Source organism: Hemitrygon akajei, chromosome 9 (genome assembly GCF_048418815.1).
Source record: "Hemitrygon akajei chromosome 9, sHemAka1.3, whole genome shotgun sequence".
In the NCBI taxonomy this organism is placed as follows: Eukaryota; Metazoa; Chordata; class Chondrichthyes; order Myliobatiformes; family Dasyatidae; genus Hemitrygon; species Hemitrygon akajei.
In genome coordinates, this window is record NC_133132.1 from 50,976,312 (window position 1) to 51,002,157 (window position 25,846).

General features: G+C 43.3%; 1 protein-coding gene across 2 annotated transcripts in view; it reads left to right on the top strand.

Moving 5' to 3' along the window:
- Nucleotides 1-638: 638 nt before the first annotated feature.
- Nucleotides 639-25,846, top strand: part of tpcn3 (two pore segment channel 3) — a 59,313-nt gene continuing 34,105 nt past the window's right edge. For both annotated transcript variants that reach the window (XM_073055959.1, XM_073055960.1), the window contains exons 1-6: nt 639-857; nt 4,270-4,352; nt 9,698-9,812; nt 19,012-19,140; nt 20,641-20,757; nt 22,500-22,618. In XM_073055959.1, coding sequence (XP_072912060.1) covers nt 759-857; nt 4,270-4,352; nt 9,698-9,812; nt 19,012-19,140; nt 20,641-20,757; nt 22,500-22,618 — 662 coding nt within the window. In that variant the 5' untranslated portion in view covers nt 639-758. The remainder of the gene's footprint in view (nt 858-4,269; nt 4,353-9,697; nt 9,813-19,011; nt 19,141-20,640; nt 20,758-22,499; nt 22,619-25,846) is intronic.

The window sequence follows — 25,846 nt, forward strand, 5'->3', positions numbered from 1 at the left end:
GAAAGCAGGGCTTGCTGTCGACCCAGATGTTACAGTTAAACAATCCCTAAGCTCGATGTAAAAAAAAACACTCCTAAGGCATTTGAGCATAAATCTGGAGATCTGGACAGCGAGAAGTCCGTGCATGAACAAGGCGTGTATTTAGATGCCACAATTCCGGACGGATAAAAGCCGGTTGGAAAAGAAAGGTCGGTCACTGGTGACCGATCCTCAATAAATCATTACCTAACAAACTATTACCGCCGGGTCTCAGCCCCACATCTTGAAGAAGAAACGATATCCCTTGTGAGGAAAAAAAAGTTCGCGACCAGCAACATATTTACTTGCACGTTCATTAACAACTAACGGAAGTAAAATTTGATGTGACATCGGTAAAGCACCAACGAGGCTTTTCCAAGCTCTTCTCCAACTTGACGAGGGCGAAAGAGAGGAAATTAAGGATCCGCTGCCGTGTTTCCGCCTTTTTTTCTGCCCCTTTAGTCTATCACATGATTTTAAAAAAAATAACTAGCTTACCTCGCATTTTAGCTGACAAATATATAAAATACTTTCAAAAGGTTGTTATACAATGTTCCTGAATATGAAGTGCGGTCACGAGGAAAGGAATTTTTTTTTTCTCTTGTTTTCAGAGACAGAAGCCTAGTCAGCAAAAAGTAAGCCCCTCCGGCGGCAGTTCTTCCCTTCGGCCGACCCGCCTGTGCTGGTGAGTTGGAACCCCCCACCCCGCTCCCGAGCTGGAGAGTGAAGGGGAACGCACCATGTCGCGCCCGGACCACACACTGCCCGCTGCCGAAGGACGACCGGAGAAACGCGGGGAGGAAAGGAGCGGGAAGTCGGAGCCTTTTGTGGACGATGAGGTGAGCGCTCGCTCTCATTTACGGCGCTAGTTCAACAGTGGTTATAACGAGTGAAACAAGTGGTTCTCTCTTCATGGCCCCGTTTAAAGTTCGTTACTGTGTAAAGTAGTACACAATTTGAACGAAATGTCTTTCAGATATAATCCACATTTTCATGTTAATCACAACACGGGCGGATTTTTTTCCCCTCTAAATTAGGGGCATAGCCCTAATGTAATTCGCCTGATTCGCCCAGGATGAATTTAGATGTTACAGCACGCTATTTCTGCCTCTCCCTTCACACCCAACCACTTCTTTTCTTCAACCATCACCCTTGTTTTCTGGCGAGCGCACTCTCAGCCCTCTATCCCCACCCCCTTTGATCTGGGGCGTCCACTCGTTGCCTTCTGTTTTCCCCCATCCTCTTCACTCTTCTGGGGGTCTACTGTCTGCCCTCCAACCTCAGGATGCTGGACAATCAGCCGGTAGGTCTGAACTCAGAAAGTAGGTCTATTCCCAATTTATCAACTGAAGTTTGAGTTTCTTTGTGATGGGAGCTCATGTCCTGTATTACCTTACACTATCTTCCCAACTGTCTTGTTATGCACTGTGTAGTCAAAGTACAGACAGCATTAATGGACCAACTAAATTTGGAATGGCCCAAAAGTTAGAATTAAAGGCTTGCTGATGAATATTATTGCTTCAGCTCCTTGTAAAATCCACCATGTTTTTTTTTTAAGTTCCCTTTAACTTAAACACAACTTGTAAACAAAGTTCTCTTTAGCTTCCAGATAGAAAAGTTTGTTTCGATGCGAACAGGTGATTAGTTATTTTTTTTTTAAATCCTTGAAATAATGCCATAATAAAATATTCACACCCCACCCTTTCAGTCTATTTATTTAATGAGATACAGCACAGAATAGGCCCTTCGAGACTTGCATACCCAGCAATCCCCGATTTAACACTAGCCTAATCATGGGACAATTTACAATGACCAATTAACCGACTGACGCCGGTACGTCTTTGGACTGTGGGAGGAAGCCTGAACATCCCGAAGAGACCCACGCAGTCACGGGAAGAACGTACAAACCCCTTGCAGGCAGTGGTGTGAATTAAACTTAAGTCGCCGGCGCTGTAAACTGTTGTGCTAAACACTATTCTACCATGCCACCCAATACTACCGTAATGTTATCTGTTGTGCAAGTGTGAGAACTACTTAATTTTTGTGTCTGGTCTTGGTTGTCTTCTCAAAAGAACGCTGTTTTGACCCATTGATATCCCAGGAAGTTGGGACTAGCAGGGTGGACAACATGATCAACGTAGACTTATGAGGAGAAAGGGCTTGTATCTGTGTGTATTGCTCTGATTATTAGCACACAAAGATGTTTAATTTGGAAAGCGTCAATGGTTTTGAATATCTCCAGTTAACGTAAAGCCTAGTTTACGTTATCTTTGCACGTTCAAGTTTTTCTGCATTCTTTTTCTTTGTCTCACAACCCATTTTTAAAAATCCCATTGATATCTTTTTGTGTCAGGAGAAAAAGCTGAATCAATTTAGTGTTGTCACAAAATTGCCCTTATGGAGAGCTACCTGACCTTATTTTGTTTTTTTTATCTTTTTGTTTCTTTTATTTTTCTTCTTCTTTGACCTTTTAAATATCGGTTTTCTTAGAATCGAGTCCAATTTTTTATTCAATCAACAAATACTTGCATACTTTAGTTTCTGAATTCCATTAGGTTTTGCTTGGATATCTTGTCCATAAGGTGGGCGATATTGGGTAAGGACATGACTGGCAAATCAGGAATAGGATAGATTTTGCCACCTCACCCCTTGCTGTGGGGTTGGGTCAGTTAAGAGTAGTGGTCGTGTATCAGCTGGGCATTGACTTCAGGAAGCATGGTGGAGTTCACGTACCTGTATGTTTCAATGGTGCTGAAGTTGAGTTTCAAGTTATGAGAAGTTCTGTTGCGTGTTGCAACTGCTGGTGCCAAAGCTTGCTAGAAATTGCAGAAAACAGAGAACACAGCCCAGTGTATCACAAAAACTGGTCTCCTCTCAATTGAGTCTGTCTATACGGCCCCTCACTACCTTGGGAAAACAGCCAATATAATCAAAGATTTCTCCTTCACTGGTCATTCTCTCTCCTTCCCCCCTTCCATCAGGCAGAGGTACTAAATTTTTGAGAACATATGCACTACGTTCAAGGTTATTTTCTATCTCACTGCTATGAGACTCTCATATGATAATTATGAACTCCCTGGTCAGTTTGTCATGGACCTTGAACTTCATTTGTCTACCTGCACTGCACTCTCTCTGGTAACTGTAACACTATGTTCTACATTCTGTTATTGTGGAATGATCTGGCTGGATGTCATGCAGCCAAAACTTTTCAATCTACTTTGGTATATTGGACAATAATAAACCAATTACTCTATGCTTCAGGTAGCTCCACACACAACAGTAGTTAAATTGAACTTGTGGTCTAACAAAGTCCTGGACCTCACAGTAGAATGCCAAATTTATAGATCCTTAGGGCCATAGCAATTGAGTGGAGACAACAGGATACCTGTCGAATGTTTTCCCCAGCTAGGTTAGTCTGCGAGATTGCCAGTGTGAGCAAAAAAATTCACTTATTTTCCACTTCATCATTCAAAGTCTTCTATTTGTCTGAAACTTTTGAACAGCAGGTAATTTAATAGTTTCACTGAGCTTTGCAATAATTGGTACAAAACATTGGTTTTTGATCTTGCAACCAGTATTTAACTTGCTGAGCAAAGGTAAGCCTGAAAATGAATTTACTGCTTTGCCATAGTTTCAAAACTACCAAGAACCTTTGATCCAAGTTCGAGTGTTTTTTTACTGGTTAAAATGCTATTACCAGCAAACGCAGTAGTGGTTATGCAAAGCAGAAGATTTTCACTGTAACTCAATACATGTGACAATAATAAACTAATTTATCAAAACTTCTAAAGTACTGTAAGAAGGCAGGTCTCTTTGCAAATGTGCTGTCAGGGAAGCCCCTTCCTACAAGAGTGGAGAATTACAGGATGGGTATTGAAAACATGGCTTGTCAGATTTGCTTCCTTCCCATCGTAAGTTGTCAGCAGTTTTTGAAGGATGCTTAGTTCGGAGTTTAATGAACAGTTTCAAGCCATGATTGATGAAAGGCTGCCCCTTGAAGGGGTAGAGAAATATTGATTTATAAATTTCAAGACTTTTAATCAGAAATGAGGCTTGGAAGTCTTGCATTTATAAAGCATCCTCCACTATCTCCAGACATCCCTATAGCTTTATAGTAAACTTGCCCTGAACTGTAGTCACCTCTGTAATCTATGAAATCAAATTTTTAAAAAAAGCATAAGTTTCTTGGTAAATTATATAACGAATGACACATTTTCCTTTCTAAATCTCGTTTCTGTTACAAATTAACAGCAACTTCAGCTTGCTGCGGCTTATGTTTCCGATGCTCAGTATAACAGAAACATCCAGTTTGAAACGTCACCAAAAGCAATCCGGTAAGTGTTTAATAATCCATTCTCTTGTCAGTGTAAATGGGTCTCAGGGCTTTTGTTCTTGTTGTTTTTTTGTAGAATTAAGAATTACAGATAAAGATATGAGTTTCTCAGTTTAGCTGGGCCACGTGAACGTCTATCACATAAAATTCAATCCATGAATGCAGTGGACAAGGAAACAAATAAAATGAGGAAGTTTCATGGAAAGCATTGTCAGGATCTGGGATGTGCTGCTTGAGGTTGGTAGAAACAGATTAAATAGTCCACCCCCACCCCCCCATCTCGTGTTATATGACATGGCACATAATGCTGACGGCGAACCCAGATCCTGCTGCACTCCTCCCACATATATTCACGTCACAGTCCTGAAGGAGTGTCTCAGCCAGACTCGATGGGCCGAATGGCCTACTTCTGCTCCTTTGTCTTGTGATCTTGTGAACAACTGTTTATTTGTTTCCATGGATGCTGCCTAACCTGCTGAGTTTCTCCAGCATTTTGTGTCTGTTGGATTTCCTGTAGAATCTTCTGTGCAGTGGTATGCTGGGGCAATGGCACTAACTCAGCTCAACAAACCAGTTAGAGAGACTGGCTCTGTTATAGGAGTCAAACTGGACACACTGGAGGCTGTGGTAGAACAAAGGACCCCACGGAAAATCCTGGCAATTCTCAACAATATCTCTTACCCTCTGCATGCTACCTTGGCTGAACAGAGGAGCACTTTTAGTAACAGACGAAGACAACTGTACTGCTCCAAAGAGCGCTGTACAAGGTCATTCTTACCCTCGGCCGTTAGGCTCTATAATGAGTCAACCAATAGCCGGGGAAGTGAAGACCCCCTTCTGTTAGACTGTTCGTGGTAACTTATTTTTTATTCTTTCTTCTTCTCTTCTAATAATTATATCTGTGCACTTGTAATGCTACTATGACACTGTAATTTACTTTGGGATCAATAAAGTATCCATCTATCTATTTCTTCATGTTTATTATTCACCTCTCCACCTGGTTTCCTTTTCCCTTTGTTCCTCCTTCCGCTCCACTATCCTATCTTATTGAATATGCCTATTTCCCCTCCCCATATGACTCCACCTATCATCTTCCGGTGATTGTCCCTCCCTCTCCTACCCTTCCAGGTTCCATTTGCTTATTACCTCCTTCCCAAATGATTGTCTATTTTCTACCACGCTCTGCAGGGTGACTTGGACAGGTTGGGTGAGTGGGCAGATGCATGGCAGATGTAGTTTAATGTGGATAAATGTGAGGTTATCCACTTTGGTGGCAAGAACAGGAAGGCAGATTACTATCTGAATGGTGTCAAGTTAGGAAAAGGGGAAGTACAACGAGATCTAGGTGTCATCAGTCACTGAATGTAAGCATGCAGGTACAGCAGGCAGTGAAGAAAGCTAATGGCATGTTGGCCTTCATAACAAGGAAAGTTGAGTATAGGATCAAAGAGGTCCTTCTGCAGTTGTACAGGGCCCTGGTGAGACCCCACCTGGAGTATTGTGTGCAGTTTTGGTCTCCAATTTTGAGGAAGGACATTCTTGCTATTGAGGGAGTGCAGCGTAGATTCACAAGGTTAATTCCCGGGATGGCTGGACTGTCATATGTTGAAAGATTGGAACGACTGGGCTTGTATACACTGGAGTTTAGAAGGATGAGAGGGGATCTGATTGAAACATACAAGATTATTAAGGGATTGGACATGCTAGAGGCAGGAAGCATGTTCCCGATGTTGGGGGAGTCCAGAACCAGAGGCCACAGTTTAAGAATAAGGGGTAGGCCATTTAGAACAGAGTTGAGGAAAAACTTTTTCACCCAGAGAGCTGTGGATCTGTGGAGTGCTCTGCCTCAGATGGCAGTGGAGGCCAATTCTCTGGATGCTTTCAAGAAAGAGTTGGATAGAGCTCTTAAAGATAGTGTAGTCAAGGGATATGAAGAGAAGGCAGGAACGGGGTACTGATTGTGGATGATCAGCCATGATCACAGTGAATGATAGTGCTGGCTAAAGGGGCTGAATGGCCTACTTATTGCACTTATTGTCTATTATCTGAGCCCTTAAACACTGTTTGAACTATGATCTTTCCTATACAAAGTTCAAAGTAAATGTATTATCGAAGTATGTATATGCCACTATATACTGCCCTGAGATTTATTTCCTTTCAGGCACGCTCAGTAGATGCAAAGAAACACAATAGAATCAGTGAAAAACTACGCACAAAGGCAGTCCAAAAAAGACAATGTGCAAAGAAAGACAAACTGTGCAAATACAAAATAAACAAATAACAGTAAATAAATAATATTGAGAGCATGAGTTGTAGCGTCCTTGAAAATAAGTCAGGAGATTGTGGAATCAGTTGAGTATTGAGGTGAGTGAAATTATCCATGCTAGTTCGGGAGCCTGACGGTGGAAGGGTATTAGCTGTTCCTGAACCTGCAGGAGTGCTGTGGGACCTGTGCTCCTTCCGAACAGGAGCAGTTAAAAGAGAGTATGACCTAGATGGTGAGTGTCTTTGATGATGGATACTGCTTTCTCGTGGCAGCACTCCCATGTAGAAGTGCTCCGTGGTAAGGAGGGCTTTTCCTGTGAGGCACTGGGCTGTATCCACTACTTTTTGTAGCCTTTTCCATTCAAGGACATTAGTGTTTCCATACCAGGTGGTGGCGCAACAAGTCAGGATGCCCTCCACTGTGTATCTGTAGACGTTTGTCAAGCTTTTAAACGACGTGCTGAATCTGCGCATACTTCTAAGAAAGTAGAGGTGCTGCCGTGTCTTCTTTGTGATGGTGGTAAGGTGTTGGATCCAAGATGGGTCCTTGAAATGTTAGCACCAGGGAATTTAAAGTTACTGCCTCTCTCCACCTCTGATCCCCTGATGGCGACCGGCTCATGGACCTCTGCCTTCCTCCTCCTGAAGTCGATAACCAGCTCCTTGATCTTATTGATATGGGCGGTGGGTTCCCACTCTTCGCAACTCCAGGAGTGGCTTGGGAGATGTACTCGATGGATGGCCCGATCCCTTGCCGACGTCGCCAAATGAAGCATCACAGGAGATCAAAACGTTGAGACAGCGGGCGCCACTGGCCGAGGCCTCCTCGATCCTTGTTGGGGGAATCTCAAATAAGCCATGCTCATCAAAACGGTGAGCTGGCGGCTTCCCCTCTCATTGTGGCAGGAGTGGTATCTCTCCCTCGTTAGTGAGAGAGACGGCCTATTGAGACGTTGAAGTGTTGGGATGGACTCTAGGTCATGTTCTCTGGGAGCTTACTATTGCTTGTATGGTTGAGGGGGCTGACGCTTTGTACTGAGACTAGTGGGGGAAAGGGGGAGGATCGATGCTTTGCTTCTGCTTGTGTATGGTGTAGTAGAGGGCTTTGGGGTTCAGATGTTTTTCTGTCAGTCATTCTTTGGGGTTCTTTTCTCTGTTTCGTGGATGTCTGCGAAGAGCAAGGACTTCAGGTCATATACTGCATGCATTTTCTGACATTGAATTGAAGTGAGAGGTTGTTGCTGTGGCATTACTCGCCCATATTTTCAACCTCCCTCCTATATGCTGATTTGTCGCCACCTTTGATTCTGCCCACAACAGTTGTGTCGTCAGCAAACTTGAATATGGCATCAGAGCCGTGCCGAGCTTCTCTTTCATAAGTGCAAAGCGAGTAGAGCAGGGGAGCAAACGCACGGCCTCGTGGTGTACCTGATCTGATGGTGATTATGAAGGAGATGTTGTCGCCAGCTTGAGCTGACTCACATCTGCAAGTGAAGAGATTAAGGATTGAGTTACACAAGGAGGGATCAAAGCCAAGGTCTTGAAGCTGATTGGTTATTTTGAGGGGTTGATAGCATTGAATGTTGGGCTGTACTCAATGAAGAGCAACTGATATGCGCATCTTCGCTGACCTGATGTCCCAGGGTTGAGTGAAGAGCCAAGGAAATGGCGTCTGCTGTTGACCTGTTGTGATAGTAGGCAAAATGGAGTTAATCCAAGTCACTCCTCAGGCAGGAGTTGTTAAGTTTCATTGCCAACCTCTCAGAGCTCTTCATCACAGTGGATGTAAGTGCTACTGGATGATAGTGATTGCACACTGGGTAGTTTCCTTTCAGTCCTGAAGCAGAGTACCAGACTGAAGCGTTGACTTGCAAGCTCTACCTCCACAGTGCTGCTGAGAAAGCTCTTGTAGCTTTCTGTTTTTGTTCCAGATTCCAGCATCTCAGTCATTTTTGTCTTGAGCGTAAAAAGTGTTAGCTTTGTTAGTGGAGAGTACAATTCATCTGAGAGGGGAAAGCATGTTAAACAGATCTGATGGGATAGAGCAACCTGGACATTTTACAGAATTAAGAATTGTTGGATTGAGCCTGAGTGCTCATGTGCTGCAACCTGATACTGAGTGATGAGTGAGTCGGTATTATATGCATTATTGCCATTCAGAGTGGTGAGGAATTGGCTTTATTTTTCAGAATTGGGTTTAGGTTTACTATTATTGACATAAGTCATGAAATTTGTTGTCTAATGTCAGCAGTACAGTGTGAGAGATAAAAAATTACTATAAGTTACAATAAAGACAATAGATAATAGACAGTAGGTGCAGGAGTAAGCCATTCGGCCCTTCTAACCAGCACCGCCATTCACTGTGATCATGGCTGATCATACACAATCAGTACCCCATTCCTGCCCTCTCCCCATATCCCTTGACCCCGCTATCTTTAAGAGTTCTATCTAACTCTCTCTTGAAAGCATCCAGAGACTTGGCCTCCACTGCCTTCTGGGGCAGAGCATTCCACATATCCACCACTCTCTGGGTGAAAAAGCTTTTCCGCATCTCTGTTCTAAATGGCCTACCCCTTATTCTTAAACTGTGGCCTCTAGTTCTGGACTCATCCATCAGCAGGAACATGCTTCCTGCCTCCAGTGTGTCCAATCCCTTAATAATCTTATATGTTTCAATCAGATCCCCTCTCATCCTTCTAAAGAGTGCAAAAGAGGAATAGTTCATGGGCCTTTAAGAAATCTGAGGGGATGAAGCTGTTCCTAAAATGCTATGTGGATCTTCAGACTCCTGCACCTCCTTCCTGTTGGTAGTAATGAGAAGGGGGCATGTCCTGAATGGTACTTAATGATGGGTGTCAACTTCTTAAGACACCACCTTTTGATGGTGGGGTAGGCTGTGGGTTATGCTATCTGAATCTACAGCCCTCTGCAGTCTCTCCTGATGCTGTACATTGGAGCTTCCATACCAGGCATTACCAGTCACTGACCACAGGGGTTTCTTTATTCAGAAAAAGTGCGCATGATTCATTCCTTTCACAATGTAAAAATTACTAACTTTAGGAACCTTTATCTTCCCCATAGATTCTACAAATTGTATAATCATTGGTCTACGCGAGGTGTCACCTACTTTTTTATTCTTGCGGACCTTTTCCTCGGCCTGTTTGAGGACCCTGCCGTCTATTTACTGCCACTTTGGGTAAGTTCCTTCTCTCGTCTGTGTGCGAAAGAAAATTGATCTTTTAGGAATTTCAGAACCACATACAATTCTCGTGTTGCTCCAACAATGGAGAAGTTGCCTTGCTGCAGGCTACGGCAGTATTTTGATTACATTACTGAGCGAATACATTAAGGGCCTGTTCTAAAGATCAGGTCCCCTGCACTTCCCACAAAGACCAATATCAGCTCAAAGGGCAGGACTAGCTTTCTGAACTGATATTGTGCAAAACGTTGGTACTGGGCACTGAACTGAATAATCTCAAACAGCCAATCTTTTCAGTTTGTATCACATCTACTTTTAAGACTAAAAGGGTGGCATGGTAGTATAGTGGTTAGCATAATGCTTTACAACACTAGCGATTGGGAGATCAGCATTCAATTCCCACTGCTGTCTGCAAAGTGTTTTTATGTTCTCTCTGTGACCACGTAGAATTCCTCCTGGTGCTCTGGTTTCCTCCCACAGTCCAAAGACATATTGGTTAGCCTTAGTAAATTGTGGATGTGTGCTATGTTGATGTCAAAAACATGGTGACGCCTGTGAGCTGCACCCCCCCCCCCCCCACCCAGAGCATTCCTTGGATTGTGTTGGTCATTGACGTACGTGGCACGTTTCACTGCATGTTTCAAAGTGTGTGTAACAAATAAAGCTAATCTTATCTAAATTGGATAGGTACATGGACAGGAAAGGAATGGAGGGTTATGGGCTGAGTGTGGGCCAGTGGGACTAGGTGAGAGCAAGTGTTCAGCATAGTCTAGAAGGGCCAAGATGGCCTGTTTCCGTGCTGTAATGGCTATAAATGTTAGCTAATGTTAACTAAAATAGGTATTGCTAATGGTGGACCATATAACTACCAGACATTTATCTTAAACAATCCACTCATTAGAACACAGAAATCTACAGCACGTTACAGGCTCTTCGGTCCACAATGTTGTGCCGACCATGTAACCTACTGTAGAAACTGCCTAGGATTTCCCTACTGCATAGCCCTCTATTTTTAAGCTCCATGTACCTATCTAAAAGTCTCTTAAAACACCCTATTGTATCTGTCTCTACTATCATCACTGGCAGTGCATTCCACACACCCACCACTCTCAGTGTCAAAAACTTATCTCTGACTTCCCACACGATCAATGCCTCTCTATCTTATACACCTCTATCAGGTCACCTTCGTCACTCCAAGGAGAAAAGGCCAAGTTCACTCATCCTATATCTGATAAGGCATGCTCTCCAATCCTTGTAAATCTCCACTGCACCCTCTCTGTAGCATTCACATCCTTCCTGTAATGAGGTGACCAGAACTGAACACAGTATAGCAAGTGGGGTCTAACTAAGGTCTCGTATAGCTGCATGGATCTTGAACTCAATCCCATGGTTGATGAATTCCAACACACCATACGCTTTCTTAACAACACTGTCAACCTGCGCAGCAGCCTTGAGTGTCCGATGGATACAAACCCCAAGATTTTGCCAATCCTCCACACTGCCAGGAGTCTTACCATTAATATTATATTCTGTCTTCAAATTTGACCTACCAAAATGAACCACTTCACATTTATCTGGTTTGAACTCCATCTCAGCCCAGTTCTGCACCTTGTCGATGTCCCGCTGTACCTCCGGCAACCCTCCAGACTATCCACAACACCCCCAACTTTTATGTCATCAGCAAACTTACTAACCCACCCTTCCACTTCCTCATCCAGGTTACTTATAAAAATCACAAAGAGGAGGGGGGTCCCAGAACTGATCCCTGTGGGATTTGTCATTGGCAGATTTCCCTCTCTGAATTGGTATCTTTAGCCGGCTTAATCTTGGCCCCAGGCTACTGCAGAATGAATCGCTGTAGAAAGACATTCGGATGAGCAATTGGATAGGAAAGGTTGAAGGGGAAGCAAACAAGCGAGACTAGCTTAGGTGGGCACCTTGATGGTATGGACCAGTCTCGCCACGCTACATGACTCGATGATTGTATGGAAATGAGGCGGCCATGAATGTGACTTTGCCAGAATCAGGCTTGTTATCATAGATACATTTTGTGAAATTTGTTGTTTGGTAGTAAGTAAGTAGTGAAAAGAAGAGTCATGGTTAGTACAGGTGACCCGGGTTCAGTCCCTGCTGCTGCCCGTAAGGAGTTTGTACCTTCTCCCTGTGACTGTGTCCTCTGGGTGCTCCGGTTTCCTCCCACAGTCCAAAGACCTACCTGTAGGAAGGTTAATTGGCCGTTGTAAGTTGTCCTGTGATTGGGCTCGGATTAAATTGGGGGATTGCTGGGCAGCGTGGCTCAAAGGGCCTGTTTGGTGCTGTATCTCAACAAATAAATAGAAAGAGTAAAATAGTGAGGTAGAGTTCATTGTTCAGAAATCTGATGGTGGAGAGAAAGAAGCTGTTGCTAAAATTTTCAGTGTGTGCCATCAGGGAATGTCCTGGTGAGCGTCCTTCATGATGGACTCTGCCTTCTTGAGGCATTGCTTGTTAACGATGTCCTCGACGGTGGGGAGGCTAGTGGTCATGATGGAGCTGACTGAGTTTACAACCCTCAGCAGCTGCTTCTGATCCTGTGTAGTGGCCCCTCTATATCAGATGGTGGTGCAACCAAATCGAATGCTGTCCATGATGCATCTGTAGAAATTTTGAAGAGTCTTCGATGTATCGAGTCTACCAAGCTCCCAATGAAACATAGCCTCTGGTGGGGCCCTCTTCATAACTGCAACGGTTTGTTAGGCCCAGGATAATTATTCAGAAATATTGACCAGAAACTCGAAGCTACACAGCCTATCCACAGCTGAACCCTTCACGAGAACTGTGTGTTCTCCTGATCCCGCCTTCCTGAAGTCCAACAATCAATTCCTTTGTCTTACTGATGTTGAGTGCAAGGTTGTTGCTAGACTGCTCAACCCACTGACCGACCTCACTCCTGTACACCACCTTGTTGCCATTTGAGGTTCTGCCAACAACAGTTGTGTCATCAGCAACTTGATAGATGGCATTTGAGCTATGCCTATCCACACAGACTTGACTGTAGAGAGAGTAGACTAGTGGGTTGAGCACACACCCTTGAGGTGCGCCTCCCTGCAACAGTCACATCTCATTCATAATTTGATAGAAGCTTACATTTAGCATATATTAGTTGCTGCTTATTGAGGGGATGTGTTGTGGAATGGGGGAGTAAAGCTGAAAAGGGAAAAATGTGAGAGAAACGATGTACTGTTCAGGACTCTAGTCAGTCCTACCAGGTGAAGCAACACTTCACCTGCAAATCTGTTGGGGTCATCGACTGTATCCAGTGCTCCTGATGCGGCCTCCTCGATACTGGTGAAACCTGACATAGATTGGGGGACTGCTTTGTCAAGCACCTTCACTCTGCCTGCCAATCTCCATTCCCATTCCAACATGTCGGCCCATGGCTATTTTGATGAGACCGGTCTCAGGTTGGAGGAGCACTTTCATGTTCCGATTGGGTAGCCTCCAATCTGATATCATGAACATCAATTTCTCTTATCTTTGGTACTTTAACCTTCCTCCTTACTCTTCTTCAGTTTCCCACTCTGGCTCCCCTCTTCTCTCTTTCCTTCTCCTCAGACGCCTATCACCGCTTTCTGGTGCCCCTCCTCCTTCCCTTTCCCCATGCTCCACACTCTTCTTTTATTAGGTTCCTTCTTCTCCAGCCCTTTACCTTTTCCATGTATCACCTCCTGGATTCTTTTACCTTTTCCACCTCCCACCCCCCAGATATCACCGCCTATCATCCCTCCCCTCTCCCCGCCTTTTTATTCTGGCTTCTTCCAGTCCTGACAAAGGGTCTCGGCCTGGAACGTTGACCGTTTATTCATTTCTATAGATGCTGCCTGACCTGCTGAGTTGCTCCAGAATTTTTTGTGTTAACGCCTTGCATATGTTTAAACCACTTGCTCATCTCAATTCCTAAAACAGGAACCTTTCTTTACCCATGTTTCCCTCCCCTTCCTGATCATCAATGAAATTGTGTTGTGGTCTCTGTATACTGAAAAGGTCCTTCAACTGATATTCCAATCAGTTCACATAAATATTTTTTAAAAAGTTAGGCTTTAAGACTGAGCTTAACTTAGTCATAGTTGCTTATTTAACTGTGTGTTTTTCTTTTGGCTACTGGGTATTACTTCTAGTATTTATTACTGGGAATTGACTATAAAAGTACACAGAGGTGTTGCTTTGATTATGTAGGGCACAAGTGAGGTAACATCTGGAATAAATTGATGAACAGGTTTAGTATTGCCACACATACCAAGTTACAGTGAAAAGCTTTGTTTCTCATGCCATCCATTCAGATAATTTCATCGCATCAAACTATTGAGATAGTACAAGGGAAAAACAGTAACAGAATACTGAATGAAGTATAATGGGGGAATGCAGACACCAGGTGCAAGGCCATAATGAGTTCAATTACAGCATGTCTGTCTGATCACACAGGAGGTTCATTCTGTAGTAATAACAGTGGAATAGAAGCTGTTCTTTAACCTGATTGTAAATGCTTTCATCTTTCTGCTGGGGTGGCGTGGAGATGGTGCAATTACCTCTATAACCTGCTGTGTACAATATTGGGCACCTTATTTAAGAAAGGATCCTATTGAAACAGTTCAGAGAAGGCTTACTAAGCAAATGGTGAAATGAGCAAACTGCTTTATATGAAAAGACTGACCAGGCTAGGCTTATTTAGATGAAGGATTGGGGACTTGACTGAATCCTAAGATCTTGAGGGTTAGATGTGGAGAAGGTGCTTCCTGTGGTTTAATCTAGAACTAGCATTCATATCTTTTATTTTAAATAAAGGGTTACACTACAGAAGAATTGAGGCATAAAAATAAAATAAAAATAAAAATGCATTTTGCATCATGAGTTTTTGTAACTTTCTTCATTGAAGTTTATTGAAAGTAGTCTGTGGAATAATTTTAAGACGATTGTAAATAGATATTCGGCAAGCAAGGAATTGTAGATGGATATGTAGAGTGAGGGTCACAGTGAGGTCACATGACCTTATTTAAGAGGAACATTGATGTGGAAACCTTGCGTTGAACAAGGAGAACCCCCCTGGTTTGGAATATCCCTGCCTGGAAAATATATTTATCAGGTATCTTGGAGAGGAAGTGACAGGAATAAATGAGAGATTTTCTACTGCAGTTTGTGGAGATAATTTCAAACTGAAAGAATAAATGGAATGTAACTGTACTTAGAAATGATTTGTTATTACATTTAGGAATATACAGTGCAAAAACCTCACAGGAGTTGTAAGTACAAATAGACGCTGCAATAGGATATCGTGGTAGATTGCGTTAATGCCTGGGGCCCCAGCTGTTTATAACATACACATCATTGATTTGGGTGAAAGAACCAATTATATGAAACTTTGTAGGAATGGTTTGTGAGGAAAATATGAAAGGTTTCAAGATGATTTTTACTTACTGAGATACAGTGTGGAATAGGCCCTCCCGGTCCTTCGAGCCCGACACTCAGCGACCCCTGATTTAATCCTAGCCTAATCATGGGACAATTTACAATGACCAAGTGACCTAGTAACCAGCACACCTTTGGACTGTGAGAGGAAACCGGAGCACCTGGAGAAAACTCATGATTTCCACAGGGCGGAAGTACCACAGATTGATTGAATGGATGATTATTTGTAGGTGCAATATAAAGTGGATAAATGTGAAGTTGACCACTTTGGGAGGAAAACCAGAATTGCAGAACATTATTTAAACTGACCAGATTAGGAAATGCTGGTGTACAAAAGGATAAAGGATATTTGTCTACACCAGTCACGGGGGGGCGGGGGGGGGGGGGTGGGGGAATGTGCGTGTACAACAAACAGTTAAAGTGCCAAATAATATTTTAGTGTTCATAACAAGAGCTTTCAGTACAGAAGCAAAATTATCTTACTACAATTGTACAGGATCCTGGTGAGACCACACCTGGGTCTTCTGCGTAGTTTTAGTCCTTTCCATAAAAATAAAGATTCACCAGACTGATCCCTGGAGTTTGGAGAAGTCAGTTTGGTTAGGTCTGTATTCACTAGAATTTTGAAGAATTAAAGGAAATCCCACTGAAACATACTAATTTAATCAAGGTTAGGTTGGATGGGTTATGGAGAGAATATTTCTCCACGTGTTTTCAGACAGAAGGTCACAGAGTCTGATATATGATGAGACCTTTATTGAACGAGATCAGAAATCTCTTCTCTGAGTGTGCTGTACCCATGGAAATTCCTCATCGCAAGATGGTGGAGACTAAATCAATATGTGTGTGTTTAAAGTGGAGAGATAGTTCTCAGCACACAGGATACTGAGGGATATGGGGAGAGCGTGGAAATGAGTACAGGGTTGACCATGATTATAGTGAATGGCTCAGAGATTTGAATGACTTACTCATGCTCCTGTTTCTCTTTCAAAAACTTTCAAAGTAAATTTATTATCAAAGTACCATATTCAAACCTGAGATTCATTGTCTTGTGGGCATACTCAATAAATCCATAGAATAATAACCATAACAGAACCAATGAAAGACCGTCCAACTTGGGTGTGCAACCAGTGTGCAAATGACAACAAACTGTGCACGTGCAAAAAGAAAGAAATAATAATTAATAAATAAGCAATAAATATTGAGAACATGAGATGAAGAGCCGTTGAAAGTGGGAACGTTACAATGATGGGGTGAGTGAAGATGAATGAAGTTGTTCCTTTTGGTTCAGGAGTCTGATGGTTGAGGGGTAATAACTGTTCCTGATCCCAGTGGTGCGAGTCCTAAGGCTCATCCTGCTGTTGGCAGGAGAAAGGTCTTTCATACTGTATATTAAACGTTTCTCCTTCTGGTGGTTAACAATCATGGAATTGGGGAGTTGTATAGTAAAGAAATGAGTCTGTTTGTATTCCTTGTCCCTGCTGACTGTGATGATCATCTATGCTAATCCTATTTTGCCCACATATAGTCTGTATCTCTCTACATCTTTCCTATCTAAGTAATTGTACAAATGTCTTTCTAACTGTTGTTATTGGATTTGTTTCTCCCATTTCCTCTGACAGCGGGTTCCAGATAGTCACCGGTCTCTTAAATCTTCTTTAAATTTCAGATCTCCTTTAATTTTTTTTTCCCCTCTCACCTTCAAATTGTGTCATCTAGTTCTGGACACTCTTGTCATGGGAAAAAGTCTCTGACTATCTATCTCTCTGATTGATTCTCCTCATAATTTATAAACCTCTACAAGGTCACCCGTCAGGCTCCTAGGTTCCAGCGGGGAGAAAACACAGCCTACATAATCCGTCCTTATCATTACAGCCCTTCACTCCAGGTAATCTTGGTGAATCTTTTCTGCAATCTCTCTATTGCTACCACATCATTTCTGTAATGTGGTGAGCAGAACCATATTCAATATCCTTGATCATGAGGATTTAGAAGGTTAGAAGTCCTATGGAAATGTGCAAAGTTCTGTCAGGACAATATAGCAGGTGGCAGAGAGAATAGAAACATAGAAAATCTACAGCACAATACAAGCCCTTTGGCCCACAAAGTTGTGCTGAACATGTCTCTACCTCAGAAGATGCGGAGTAACCAATGTTTTGTTGAAGTCTCTTGATCCATATGATATTTTTGTGTTTGGACTCTGGACAATGGATTGGAACTCCCATTAATGTCTGACTTTGTGCACACAGTAAAGGCCCTTTGCATTTTGGAATTGAGTTGTATGTTAATATTATCAGGAAATTTTCAAAAATATTCTTTGATGTTCCCAGTCCCTGAGAGGAAAATATATACTGACATCTGTTTCCTGACCACAAAACAGAGGAAGGATTGAATCTCAATTGTGTCACCTTTGGACCTGTTATGATCTAGAGCTTTAAAGCCAGCTGTTCCTCCAAATGTGAGCTCAGCATTGAGTCATCCTTCTTTAACGCAGATCAGAGGCCAATGGAAATTTGTGTAGCTGCAGCTCTGCCTGTCTTTTTGTGGCATACCTGGAACAGTCTTTGTTTCAATCCTATTGAAACATCTTTCTTGTCTATTGGGGACTGCATCATTGCTGCTTCCTGCACTAAAACAGAACTTTAAAAGTTTATTACTCCTGCTGCTGGTTTCCACCATGTTCTTGCCTTCACTTGCTTTGTTTCAGAACCTTCCATGCCCTTTATAGGTCTTGCTATGCTCATTTCTGAGGATGAATAAGCAGCAGGCATCCAAAGACACTTGTCGCTATCGGAACCATACTACCCCCCCCCCCCCCCACCTCCACACCCTTTCTGGCAGAAGTATCATTCCTTCACAACACCCCCCCCGCCCCCGTCCTGTGAGGGGCATGGCTTATTCTACCTGTCCAAAGTCACTTTGCCGTGGTTGGTTAGTTTAGGAACTGCAGCTGCTTTACCCGTTGGTTAGCTGCCTGGTGTCCAGTTTCAAATATCCCAGGTATAAAACAACATGTGGAAAAGGCTTTCCCTCTCTTCCTTTGTTTAAGGCAAGTGGTGCACATAGCCATTGGGAAGGTATGCTCTGAGCATGCTTTTAACTAAGAGTATTTGTTGAATATTCAGCTGTGTAGTTTCTGTAACTTGGAGCATGAATGTTTGGTTGAATTTTTACTGTCTGTAAATAAATTACCAATATACCTATTCGCAGTCAGTGTTTTCTGATTCACTTGCCAGACCTGCAAACCTGATAAAACATTACACTCCACCTCCTCTGTCTCTGTCATCTCTGTTCTGATGACAATCTATCTCCTTCCTACCCATAGTTGCTTCTGTGATAGTTCAGAGTCCCAACTGCATTGTGTTTATTTCTTATGAGAGTTCACTAAGCCCTCACCTGCATGGCAATTATTTCAGCACCTCTTTTCTTTTATCCCTCCTCTGATGTATCGATGGTCATGGACAGCTTCCTTCTCAAATATTTTTGCTTTTCTTATTTTCTAACAGCCTTCGCCTTTTTGTAATTGCACTTTAACAGAGCAAATAATGCACAAATAATATTTGTCTCCAGTTTCAATTAATTTTGTTTGGTTTCAAAAACTACTACTTTAATGCATAAATTATCAAATGCTGCAAGTGTCTTGACAGCGGTTTTATCCATTTGGGACCTTCAATGACATCTTTTTGTAAAGTATTCAATTCCCAGAGTTACCACGTTCAATAATTTATCAGTTGCTTCTTTTTGAACTCGACAGGTTACCTCAACCGTAGAATTTATTTGTCTGCTGATGTTTTCCATTCGGCTTTGGCATTTCTCAAAAGTCACTCCCACAAAAGTGTTTTGGAAAGATGCAAAGAACATCTGTGTTATTGTTGGAATATTGGTGAGTGTGTAAGTTCAATAAACTTGCAGGATTTTTACTAGTTAGGTATTCCCAACCTTTTTTATGCCATGGTCACCTACCGTTAACCCAGGTTGGGAATCCCTGTTCCAGGTAATCAGCTGTCTGGGAATCAATGAATCAGGATATGCAGCAACGTGAGCAGAAGATGCTCCTTTGTTAGTGATAGCAGAAGTGTTTCATGAACGCAGGTGAATCAGCACCAAAACAAATTACCTATTTTTTCAGCCATTTGCTGTTTGTTGGATCTTGTTTTAATCACGTCGATTGCCATGTTTACCAACGCGTCAGAGAAAGAGCTAAATTTACCACAAGTCATATTCGACTGCCCCTTGGTACGTGCAAAAATGTGTAACGCAACATGAAGATCTTAAGACAAAATGGTGTTAGCTTGAAATGTGGGAACATTTTGAGAGGGTTAAGTAGTACCCGTTCACAGCCTTGAGAGTAGATAATGATTCAAAGGTTCAAAGGTCCAATTTAACGTCTGAGAAATGTATACAGCATACATCCTGAAATGCTTTTGACAACATGCTTGTCTGAGAAAGGGAAAAAGATGTGCAGGTGCCACCTGGTACCGTACCATGATAAAGTAGTAGGGTAAGTGGCTTCAAGGGTATACATAAAGAAAAAGGGGCAGCCTTCTGTGCTGGGGTACTCTCATTTTGGATGGCAGTCACAACCAGATGAAAGGGAAAGAGTTTGAGAGAGAGAATGGTGGACATAGCTGTTCGAACAGCTGGGATTCCTTCCAGCATTATGTCGATCAGTTCAACGAGCGGTTGATAAGGGTTCATTGTATTCTGTCAATCTGTGGTCTTTGAAGTGGCTAATGAGCAGTTTTCATATCATCCAAATAAAATGCTATCTTTGCAATTTTTGACACGTATATGTATTCGCAAAGGAAGGGCGCGTCGTGCTTGCTTCAGGAAAGAACAAGGATCAAGTGTTAAAATGTATTTGTTACATATGGCTGTGTTTACAAAATGGAATAAATGAATTGTTAAAGAATTTGTAACTCAACATGATGTGCTTCTTAAAATGCTCATCTGAAGCCAATGGCCGCAGGTGGCTTAATGATAACTGAGATTCCATTTTCCCAATTTCTCTCTTTGACTTGTTTAAACCTTTTGAATTTTTTTTGGTTTAATGTTCCACCTTGCTCTCCATTTGTTTTTGTTGCCTCTCTTCCCTTCTCCTGCAATCCCTGACATGCTCCATTCCCTTTATGTCCCTAGCACACTCCTCAACTCCCTCGAGTGTCACAACACTTGAGCTGCCTACATTTCAGTGCATGCATTTTCCATCCGGAGAAGGATAACTTGAAGTTATTTATCTTCCTGTAACCCTAGTTTTTATGTCTTGTTCTGCTCCGTACTGCCTTATGCCAGGCTCCCGCAAATTTCTGAATTGAGTTCTGATGTGATTTGCATTAACTGTCTGAAGCCATTCTTTCTAAAACGATACATTGTCCACTTACAGCTCACATCGGTGGATATGATTGTATACTTGGTTTTAATAGAAAATGGATATCCTGCAGTCAGGTGGTCAAGAGTCTTGAGACCACTATTTTGTGTAAACTTCACTGAAAGTCGTCAGGTGAGCTTTTTTTTATATCTGAATAAATGCCCTGGTAATAACTAGTTTAACTGACATAGGATATGGGTGTTTTTGAGACCCAGCTGTTATTCCCTGTCCCTAATTGCCCTCGAGAAGGTCGTGGTGAGACGCCCCTTGAACTGCTATAAAATTTCTGATAAGCGTACTGCCAGTGGACAGGGCATTTCAAGACTCAGACTCAGCCAGATGGAGGATCTGTGGGTCAGGATGGTGTGTGACTTGCGGGGCAACCTGCAGTGGTGGCATTCTGTTGTCCTATGCAATAGATTATAAACCTGAGATTGCAGTATGTACCTTGTACAGTATTGTAATAACTACCAAGGCACTCGAACAGTGCCTCCCTAAACTTGTGTTTTCTACTGTCAAGAGGTAAAAGCAAGGGTGTGAACTCCACCTGCAGGCCCTTCCTTGTCGTGTCAGGAAGAGTACGGTCATGCACTTGGTAGGAGGAATAAAGGCATGGACTATTTTCTAAAGGAGCAGAAAACAAGTAGTGAATCTGTGGAATGCTCTGCCACAGGCTGTGGTGGAGGCCAAGCCTGTGGGGTATACTTACGGCAGAAGTTGATAATTTCCTGATCGGTCAGGGCATCAAAGGATATGGCGAGAAGGCAGGTGTATGGGGTTGAGTGGGATACAGGATCAGCCATGATGGAATGGTGGAGCAGACTTGATGGGCTGGATGGCCTAATTCTGCTCCTATGTCTCGTGGTCTAAAATTCAAAATTCCGAGCCGCAAAGGGACTTGGGAGTCCTTGTGCAAGATTCCCTAAAGGTTGAGTCAGTGCAAGGAAGGCCAGTGCGGTGTTGGCATCCATTTCAAGAGGGCCAGAATGCAGAAGCAAGGATGTAATGCTGAGGTTTTATAAGGTACTGGTGAGGCCTCACTTACAGAATTGTGGGAAGTTTTGAGCCCCTTGTTTAAGAAGGATGAGCTGACATTAGAGAGGGTTCGGAGGAGGTTCAGGAGAATAGTTCCAGAAACGAAAGGGTCATTGCATGAGGAACAATTGAAGGCTCCAGGCCTATACTCACTGAACGTAGAAAAATGATGGAGGAATCTCATTGAAAACTATCGAATGTAGAAAGGCCGAGATAGAGTGGATGTGGAGAATAAGTTTCCTATAGAGGGGGAGTCTAGGACCAGAGACCACAGTCTCAGAGTAGAGGGATGTCCATTTACAACAGAGATGAGGAGAAATCTTGTTAGAGATTCTGTGGAATTTATTGCCACAGGTGGCTGTGGGGTTTAGGCCATTTGGTGTACTTAAGGCGGAGGTTGTTAGATTCTTGATTAGTCAGGGCATGAAAAGTTACAGGGTGAAGGCAGAATAATGGGGTTGAGAGGGGAAAATGGATCAGCCATGATGAAAGGGCAGAGCAGACTTGATGGGCTGAATGGCCAAACTTTGCTCCTTTGTCATATGGTCTTATTCCTTCATGATTGGGCCTTAAATACTGGATCTAACTACTTTATTACACTGTGGATACATTTTCACCAGAAGTTCTTCAGTAGTTTAACATACTGGACCATCATGGGCCAATGGGGAGGGACGTTAAATGCCCTGCACGTTAATTATTACCAAAAAGAAGGAAATCTTATAGTCTTCTCAAATGCTGTATGTTGTGGCACGTTGCAGAACCAACGTGTTGTGTCATGATATGAGCTAACTTCAAACCCTTGTTTCCTAATGTAGTTGCTAATATTTCTTTCATTTCAGCTCAGAAGGGCCTTCAGGAATATCCGCAACACTCTTCCAGAGATCAGCTATGTCTTTATACTCTTTATGTTCAGTGTTGCGGTCTTTTCCCTTATGGCTTTGAAGTTGTTTGCAAAAAGGTAAAACTAATAGATCCCTACAGTTACTCGAATGCTTGCCTTTTCTTTCTTCCCTATTTCACATCTCTAAGATCATTCCATAACCTGCTGCCAATTCGTGTCCAATAGATGCATGTAACCTTAGCAATTGCATAAGATCTTCCTATTTCGATTGATGTAGTTCGTTTTGAATGAAATATGGCATAGTTTCTTGTTTATGAAATAACTGCTTGAATGGTCTTTCTGAAAACACCATGGTTCCATTAACTGAAACTGGGTAAATAATGAGTTGTACTTCTCTGAGCAACATACACAAAACTCTGGGTGAACTCAGTCAGTGTCTGTGGAGGGAAATAAACAACCGGACTGGAGAGGAAAGAGACCGAAGCCGGAATGAGAAGTGAAAAAAAAATGTGCTGCCCCTTTCCACCACAATTGATGCTGCCAGCATCCCTATCTCTTCCATTTGTTACGAACCCCGTAACTGGGTCACTTACCAGCAAAGATAGAGAGGTCCGTCTCTTCCATTTCCATGGTGTATTCAGAGTCTGGACATACGGACTGCCGTGGTGTATTCAGAGTCTGGACATACGGACTGCCGTGGTGTATTCAGAGTCTGGACATACGGTCTGCCGTGGTGTATTCAGAGTCTGGACATACGGACTGCCATGATGTATTCAGACACTGACCAGATGGACTTACCGTGGTGTATTCAGACACTGACCAGATGGATTTACCGTGGTGTATTCAGACACTGGCCAGATGGACTTACCGTGGTGTATTCAGACACTGACCAGATGGAATTACCGTGGTGTATTCAGACACTGACCAGATGGACTTACCGTGGTGTATTCAGACACTGTCCAGATGGACTTACCGTGGTGTATTCAGACACTGACCAGATGGACTTACCGTGGTGTATTCAGACACTGTCCAGATGGACTTACCGTGGTGTATTCAGACACTGACCAGATGGACTTACCGTGGTGTATTCAGACACTGACCAGATGGATTTACCGTGGTGTATTCGGACAATGACCAACTGACCAGATGGACTTACCATGGTGTATTCAGACACTGACCAGATGGACTTACCGTGGTGTATTCAGACACTGGCCAGATGGACTTACCGTGGTGTATTCAGACACTGTCCAGATGGACTTACCGTGGTGTATTCTGACACTGGCCAGATGGACTTACCGTGGTGTATTCAGACGCTGACCAGATGGACTTACCGTGGTGTATTCAGACACTGCCAAAGATGGACTTACCGTGGTGTATTCAGACACTGACCAGATGGAATTACCGTGGTGTATTCAGACACTGACCAGATGGACTTACCGTGGTGTATTCAGACACTGTCCAGATGGACTTACCGTGGTGTATTCAGACACTGACCAGATGGACTTACCGTGGTGTATTCAGACACTGTCCAGATGGACTTACCGTGGTGTATTCAGACACTGACCAGATGGATTTACCGTGGTGTATTCAGACACTGACCAGATGGACTTACCGTGGTGTATTCAGACACTGACCAGATGGATTTACCGTGGTGTATTCGGACAATGACCAACTGACCAGATGGACTTACCGTGGTGTATTCTGACACTGGCCAGATGGACTTACCGTGGTGTATTCAGACGCTGACCAGATGGACTTACCGTGGTGTATTCAGACACTGCCAAAGATGGACTTACCGTGGTGTATTCAGACACTGGCCAGAAGGACTTACCGTGGTGTATTCAGACACTGACCAGATGGACATACCGTAGTGTATTCAGACACTGACCAGATGGACTTACCGTGGTGTAATCAGACACTGGCCAGATGGACTTACCGTGGTGTATTCAGACACTGGCCAGATGGACTTACCGTGGTGTATTCAGACAGTGACCAGATGGACTTACCGTGGTGTATTCAGACACTGGCCAGATGGACTTACCGTGCTGTATTCAGTCACTGACCAGATGGACTGCCATGATGTATTCAGACACTGACCAGATGGACTTACCGTGGTGTATTCAGACACTGACCAGATGGACTTACCGTGGTGTATTCAGACACTGACCAGATGGACTTACCGTGGTGTATTCAGACACTGGTCAGATGGACTTACCGTGGTGTATTCAGACACTGACCAGATGGACTTACCGTGGTGTATTCAGACACTGGCCAGATGGACTTACCGTGGTGTATTCAGTCACTGACCAGATGGACTTACCGTGGTGTATTCAGACACTGGCCAGATGGACTTACCGTGGTGTATTCAGACACTGACCAACTGACCAGATGGACTTACCGTGGTGTATTCAGACACTGGCCAGATGGACTTACCGTGGTGTATTCAGACACTGACCAGATGGACTTACCGTGGTGTATTCAGTCACTGGCCAGATGGGCTTACCGTGGTGTATTCAGACACTGACCAGATGGACTTACCGTGGTGTATTCAGACACTGACCAGATGGACTTACTGTGGTGTATTCAGTCACTGACCAGATGGACTTACCGTGGTGTATTCAGACACTGACCAGATGGATTTACCGTGGTGTATTCAGACACTGACCAGATGGACTTACCGTGGTGTATTCAGATACTGACCAGATGGACTTACCGTGGTGTATTCAGACACTGGCCAGATGGACTTACCGTGGTGTATTCAGACACTGACCAGATGGATTTACCGTGGTGTATTCGGACAATGACCAACTGACCAGATGGACTTACCATGGTGTATTCAGACACTGACCAGATGGACTTACCGTGGTGTATTCAGACACTGGCCAGATGGACTTACCGTGGTGTATTCAGACACTGACCAACTGACCAGATGGACTTACCGTGGTGTATTCAGACACTGGCCAGATGGACTTACCGTGGTGTATTCAGACACTGACCAGATGGACTTACCGTGGTGTATTCAGTCACTGGCCAGATGGACTTACCGTGGTGTATTCAGACACTGGTCAGATGGACTTACCGTGGTGTATTCAGACACTGACCAGATGGACTTACCGTGGTGTATTCAGACACTGGTCAGATGGACTTACCGTGGTGTATTCAGACACTGACCAGATGGACTTACCGTGGTGTATTCAGACACTGACCAGATGGACATACCGTGGTGTATTCAGACACTGGTCAGATGGACTTACCGTGGTGTATTCAGACACTGACCAGATGGACTTACCGTGGTGTATTCAGACACTGACCAGATGGACATACCGTGGTGTATTCAGACACTGG